General features: G+C 46.5%; 1 protein-coding gene across 1 annotated transcript; it reads left to right on the top strand.

Annotated features, from left to right (window-relative positions):
* Nucleotides 1-3,632: 3,632 nt before the first annotated feature.
* Nucleotides 3,633-5,986, top strand: LOC109753325 (protein TIFY 10b). Its single transcript, XM_020312228.4, has 5 exons — nt 3,633-4,087; nt 4,341-4,485; nt 4,989-5,236; nt 5,341-5,398; nt 5,488-5,986. The coding sequence occupies exons 1-5, from the start codon at nt 3,964-3,966 to the stop codon at nt 5,606-5,608; spliced, it is 696 nt and encodes a 231-aa protein (XP_020167817.1). The 5' UTR covers nt 3,633-3,963; the 3' UTR covers nt 5,609-5,986.
* Nucleotides 5,987-6,672: the final 686 nt, after the last annotated feature.

The raw sequence follows: 6,672 nt of genomic DNA, 5'->3' as shown, positions 1-6,672 counted from the left end.
AGGGTACGTGGACAACACTCTCCCCTCTCGTTGCTATGCATCACCATGATCTTGCGTGTGCGTAGGAAATTTTTTGAAATTACTACATTCCCCAACAGAAAAACGATTTGAAATAATGAAGTGGCCAGGCTTACCGTCTTACTAGTATAACTGTAAGTAAAGACATGCCATGTTTTTTGATTAAGTATTATGCCCTTGCGGCTGTGGGTGGCAACTGTTCGACAGAGCCGGATACAGTTCTCGTGTTCGTAAGACTACTTTGGAGTATTCGGAGGAGGAACCCGCCTTGCAATGCCGAAGACAATCTGCGCACCGGACACATCGTCATTGAAGCCTGGTTCAGGGGCTACTGAGGGAGTCCTGGATTAGGGTGTCCCCGGGCGTCCGAGCTATGTGACATGGGCCGGACTGGTGGGCCGTGAAGATACAAGATAGAAGGCTTTTCCCCGTGTCCGGATGGGACTCTCCTTTGCGTGGGTGGCAAGCTTGGCGTTCGGATATGAAGATTCTTTTCTCTGTAAACCGACTCTGTACAACCCTAGGCCCCTCCGGTGTCTATATAAACCGGAGGGTTTAGTTCGTAGAGATAATGAAAAAAATCATACAGGCTAGACCTCTAGGGTTTAACCATTACGATCTCGAGGTAGATCAACTCTTGTAACCCCCATACTCATCAAAGTCAATGAAGCAGGAAGTAGGGTATTACCTCCATCAAGAGGGCCCGAACATGGGTAAACGTCGTGTCCCCTGCCTCCTGTTACCTTCGATCCTTAGACGCACAGTTCGGGACCCCCTACCCGAGATCTGCCGGTTTTGACACTGACATCCCCTGCCTCCTGTTACCTTCGATCCTCAGGCGCACAGTTCGGGACCCCCTACCCGAGATCGACCGGTTTTGACACCGACAATTGCCGCACATCAGTACGCCCGCATTGACCAGCTGGCGTCGCCACCTGGGCATGGCGTGTCAAGGTGGCGAAGGAGGAGGTGTTGTCAGTAATCATGAAGACGCGCGGATGCCTCCTCCACTGCCTCGGAAGCCGTGGCTTCTCCTCGTCGCGCGGCATCGTGGCGATCAAGGAGAGGCATCCAGGAAGGCGGCGCGGTGCACCGCTCGGTGTTCGCATAGTCCGAGAGGCCCCGACCTGGATCCGTGTAGACCCCTACCTCGCTAAGGCCTGTGCTCGTGGTTGGTTGTTGACCACCACGAGATGTCCACGTGGGGACCACGCCGCCTTGATGGGGACCTCGCCAAGATCGGTACAAAGTGGTTGCTCAGCGAGACCGACGTTGCCACTGATAAGGGAAAGGGCAACGCCCCCTCAGCGAGGATCAACGTTAGCCGAGGCGGCCCTCTACACGACACAGAAGGAAGCGGAGTGAGTCCTCCGTGAGCGTGAGGCGACTGTCGGGCTAGACTGCCTCGCACCATCGCTCTTTCATCCCTGGAAGGACCACTTTGACGGCGACGACAACACGGACGACGATGGAGGTGCCGTGGGCCAGCCTGGTCGCGCGTACAAGGTCACCGTCCTCTACAAACTAGTTTAGGTAATTTTTTATGTTTTCTTATTTGAACATACATGTAATGAAGTTTTACGAAGTTATGCACGGTACAATAGAGGTAAATGCACTCGTGATAGATGAAGTTGCATAACATGTGCAGCTTGGTGCCACAAGTTGATAAATACGGAAAACTGGTGCCGGAACTTGTCTCAACGTGCATATACGGTTCACTTAGCCGTATATGCCGTTTGCATGGCATGACAGGGTGGCGCTAGGCCCATTGTCAGTGAGTGGGCTGAGCTCGAGGGACACATTTTTGCAGAAACACCACTGAATTTAATAACAAATCTTGTTTAAACCCCATGAAATGCCACTACATGTCTCTATGCTAGAGACAAGGGCCCATTTAGGAAATAGTACGAAGGGAAAATTAATATGAAAAATAGCGCAGACTGAGTTTGAAACTGGCTCCTTGTCTTACAAGGCCGGCTGTTCTAGCCACAAGACAAGTTTGAGTTTTGTTCTCCACATATGATAACGAAGCTTAATGACCTATAGTTTGATGAAAATATGTTATTTTTTCCTTTTATAATTTGGTGAAAATATGTAAATTATAATCAGAGTAAAAAATTAAAAACATAATTTTTTTGTGTTATAATTAATACGAAGAAAAAATAACTTATTTAAAAGAATGTTCATCTAACTATACAAAATATTACGTATTTCCTGAAAAACAAAATATAAATTAAATAATATTTATGAACTAAAATAATCTGTATAATTTTAAATAATAAACACATATTTAATAAAATATGAGTAAAATATTATATTTGAATAAATGTTCATATAATTTTGGAAAGCGTTAAATTTTTAATTCATATAGAATATAAGAAATTTTGATGTTTTTTTTTAAATCACATGTTTTATTATTTTTTTGTGTTTGTGAAAATATTTATACATTCTTAGACATTATAAAATAATTATATACTAATGGGAAGATAAATACGAGTCTTGTAAATCCCCAGGCCGCTTCAAATGAAAAGACTTAATATTTTTTAGTTATATGATACTTCTAAAATAATACGTGTATATTTTTTTGTTAAATATATTAAAAACATGGTGTTGATAGTTTTTATTAAATATATGAAGACTTGTTTATGAAACTGTCAAAAATATATGAACATGAACATTTTAACTCTATCTATTACTGTGATTAAGATTTATACTCTTGCAAAAAGAAAAATAACTAACATATGGTGAATGGGCTGCAGTAACTGCAACCCATTTAAGCCGGGTGCATGTTGGTGTATACAACAATAAACCTACTTATCTTAGATGGACAAGAAAATTGAACTAGGACCATGCTTGTAGTGAGAGGTCTCTAGTTTGAACCTGTGTCGGCACTATTTTTCATATGAACTTTCCCTTTGTATTGTTTTTTGACGGGCCAGGGCATTTTACAAAAAATGTTATTAATTTAGGGGTGTTCTGCAAAAAACCATCGCTCCAGCTCCACCTCGTCACTGACGGCGAGCCTGGCGCCATCATGTCACGCCACAGAAGCGGCATACACAGCTACATACGAGAATGAAACGTATATGCACCTTGAGACAAGTTCTGACATCAGTTTTCCGTATTTTTCAACTTGTGACACCAAACTGCACATGTTGTGCAACTTCATGTACCACCGGCGCATTTACCTCGGTACAATACTAGTCTTATAACTTACTTTCACAGCGCTAAGAGATATTTGAGGGAGAGCAAGACGGGGAGAAATACTAGTAGTAGGAGTCACGAGGGAACAGTGATGGGGCAGTGTGAGGTCAAAACCCGGATCTGACCAAACAGGCAAACGCCAGGCGCTCGTGCTGCGCCACAGTACAGCCACGATCGCATTCCGCACGGTGGTTAAGCACGCGCACATGGGGAAGGGAAGGCGGGGCCCCCACCCGCGGGTGAAAAAATCAACCCAAGCAAGAGAGAGAGAGAGAGAAAGAACGAAAGGGAATTTCGAAAGGTGCCGGCCGTGAAAGCCCCACCTCCCCCTCCCTCTCCTCCTCCACACGAACCACGTGCGAAATTTCGGGCAATCATCGCGGTCCCGGCCCGCGCCCCGCTTAATAAATGCGCTAAACTAATCCAACCATCGAAATGGCACCCACGCTCGCACTAAATTAATCCGTTTTCCACCGCGGGGGCTGGATTTCAATTTGCTAAAGCTGAAACCGCGTCCTCCCTTATAAGCGCGCACGACGCGTACGCACACGGCACACCACCATCCCATCCCGCACCGCACGACAGACAGACAGCACGAGGAAGGCGAGCCAACCACCCACCACCGCCGCGAGACTAGCACCACGAGCGAGCTCGGCCGATTCCGATTCCGTCTGCGCTATTAAGGTTTGTTTGGAGGAAGGGGAGGAGTCTCGGAGGTGGAGCTGAGGAGAGAGACCGGAGATGGCGGCTTCCGCGAGGCAGGGGGAGAGGGCGACCAGCTTCGCCATGGCCTGCAGCCTGCTCAGCCGCTACGTCCGCCAGAACGGCGCCGCCGCCGCCGAGCTCGGCCTCGGAATCAACAAGGGTGAGCCGGCGTGTTTCGGGATTTGGGCGCTTCACTTTTATTTATTTTTTTGGTTCGTTGGGGGAGGTTGCGTTCCGATTCGTGGGAAAAAAGTTTCTGTCCTCTGGGGGGATTTCGCGCGAGATCTGAGTTTGTTTTCCCGATTTTTTGGGGACGAAGGTCCTCTTCGCGTCGATTTGGTCTGGAATTTGGTGGCTGGTGGAATGAATTGAGAAATCCAGCTCTCTGATCTGAGGCTTTGATTGGGTTTCAGGTGAGGCCGAGGCACAGAGGGCGGCGGACACGAAGAGCCCTTTGCCCGGAGCGGAGGGCGAGGAGGCGGGTAGGAAGAAGGAGACCATGGAGCTGTTCCCGCAGAGCGCCGGCCTGCAGGACGCCGCCGCCCCTGATGCTACCAGGTATTGGACCACGCCACTTTCCTCTACTCCATTTTTGGCCTTGTGCGCTAGTGCAAGTCAGAATCCATATACATACAGATAAAAGTCAGATGGCGAGCCTACGCTACGGACCTTTCCATCTAGTAGTATTCAGTTTATCTGAACGGTACTGGATTTGGCAAGGCCTGAAATCTAGCTGAGAGTGATTGTAATTAACTGATTTTTATATTTGCAACTAACTGCTCCCTGGGTTGAGATGATTTCTTCTTGGGATGGAGCAATCCAGCATCCATGCTCCGGGTTATAATAGTACTAGGTTTGCTCATGCTCCAAACCGTAGCTAATCGACCTTAAACCGTATGATACAACACGACTGATTGAGCTGAGTTTGTTTGTACATGAATCAAAAATATGGTATCCAAGAGAACGTTTCGCTTTGCTGGTGAAAATTGGTTAGGCAGCTAAAGCAAAACGGAAGAGTAGTCTGCAAGTGTACTTAATTATTGTGTGCAAATAAATTTCAGGGAGGAAGACAAGAGCCAGCTGACCATCTTCTATGGTGGGAAGGTGCTCGTGTTCAACGATTTCCCAGCCGACAAGGCAAAGGGCCTGATGCAGTTGGCTGGCAAGGGCAGCCCTGTTGTTCAGAACGTCTCTGCGACCACAACTGCTGCAGACACCGACAAGGTCCAGACGGCCGTGCTGGCCCCAGCAAGTAGTTTGCCTACTGGTCCGGTTGATGCTCCTAAGCCTGCTCGTCCGAATGCTTCTGGTAATTACCAAGTGATTTATTGTTCATATCCATTAGGTTGTTTGACGTGTGCGTCGATGATTCTTATTGTGCTGATTATTGACAAAATCTTTTCTGTCTTGTAGATCTGCCAATTGCTAGAAAGGCGTCACTTCACCGATTCCTCGAGAAGAGAAAGGATCGGTAAGTTGCTTTTGCTGTCATGAACTCATGATCATCTTTTCTTACCACCGAAGTATATGGATCTAACTTGTGCTTTTGTTTTCGTATAGTCTCCATGCAAAGGCACCATATCAAGCTCCTCCTTCTGATGCAACACCAGTCAAGAAGGAGTTTGAGAACCAGCCATGGCTTGGACTAGGGCCGAATGCCGCCCTGAAGCCAAACCAATAAGACGGCATGACAGGAGCCTTATGCCCTTACCAGAAATATATCTGAAATGTGCTTTGTCCTTAGAAGTATCAAGTCATGAATATTTTATCCCATATCATGTTCTAGCGTTTTGTTTAGGTTATGGTTCTATGTTATTCGCCTCCATAGTTCCGATGTAAAGAGAAGTAGCAAATGATGATGACCGGTGCCCGAAGCCCGAGAGAAGTTTTGGCATGTTAACACATGGTGATATTGAGTTGGCCATGCTAAGGAAAAAAGTTAGTGCAAAGAAACATATCTGTATCCTATATGTAAACTCTGATCATTCCGTATTGTCATTGAGTTTTATCCTTGATTTGTAAAAGCAAGTGATTGTAATGGATTCATATTATGTTTGTATTCCCATGGCTCTATGTTTACATGATTCGCTGGTCCGATCTGTACGAGTTCTTGTTCTGTTTGTTCGCGGCAGGGAGTTTTGTCTGAGGCGAGGCCATGAATAATGATTTCCTATGGACAGACTAATAATATAACTACGGAAACAAATTTCGCATGTAGTCAACAAGTGACATGGTATCTAATTCTCTACAAACACAAGCAATGGTCTATTTTGGTCTATTGTAAAGTTGCTTTCGTCTATAGTTGTGTAACCAATCATGCAAATACAGAGCAACACGGGAGGGTCGGGCAGATCCCGGGTAGGTTGGATGGCGTTGTCCAGCTGAGGATAGGGTGTGAGAGGAAGATGGATGCACAAGGCAAGACTTGTCCAGCTGAGGATAGGGTGTGAGAGGAAGACGGATGCACAAGGCAAGACTTGTCACCCCCCTCCTGCCCAATTCTTTAACCAAAAGGCAGGAGCACATGTGAGAATTGGGGGGTGATAGGGTCCTGGTTGACAGCTAAAGCAAAGCAAGGAAAGATGCGTGACAAAACCACAGGAAGTTGTTTGGAAGTTGCAAAGGGTGGGGCCCACGTTGGCGCAACTTGCTTGCCTTTCTCCTTCAATTTGTCTGTATTTTATGTTTGTGTGCTTGCTAATATAAGACCGCGGCCATGGTGATGATGATGATGCGGTGCACATC

Source organism: Aegilops tauschii, chromosome 2 (genome assembly GCF_002575655.3).
Source record: "Aegilops tauschii subsp. strangulata cultivar AL8/78 chromosome 2, Aet v6.0, whole genome shotgun sequence".
Classification (NCBI taxonomy): domain Eukaryota; kingdom Viridiplantae; phylum Streptophyta; class Magnoliopsida; order Poales; family Poaceae; genus Aegilops; species Aegilops tauschii.
Note: the sequence above shows the minus strand (reverse complement) of the source record. Positions and strands in the feature narration are given on the sequence as shown.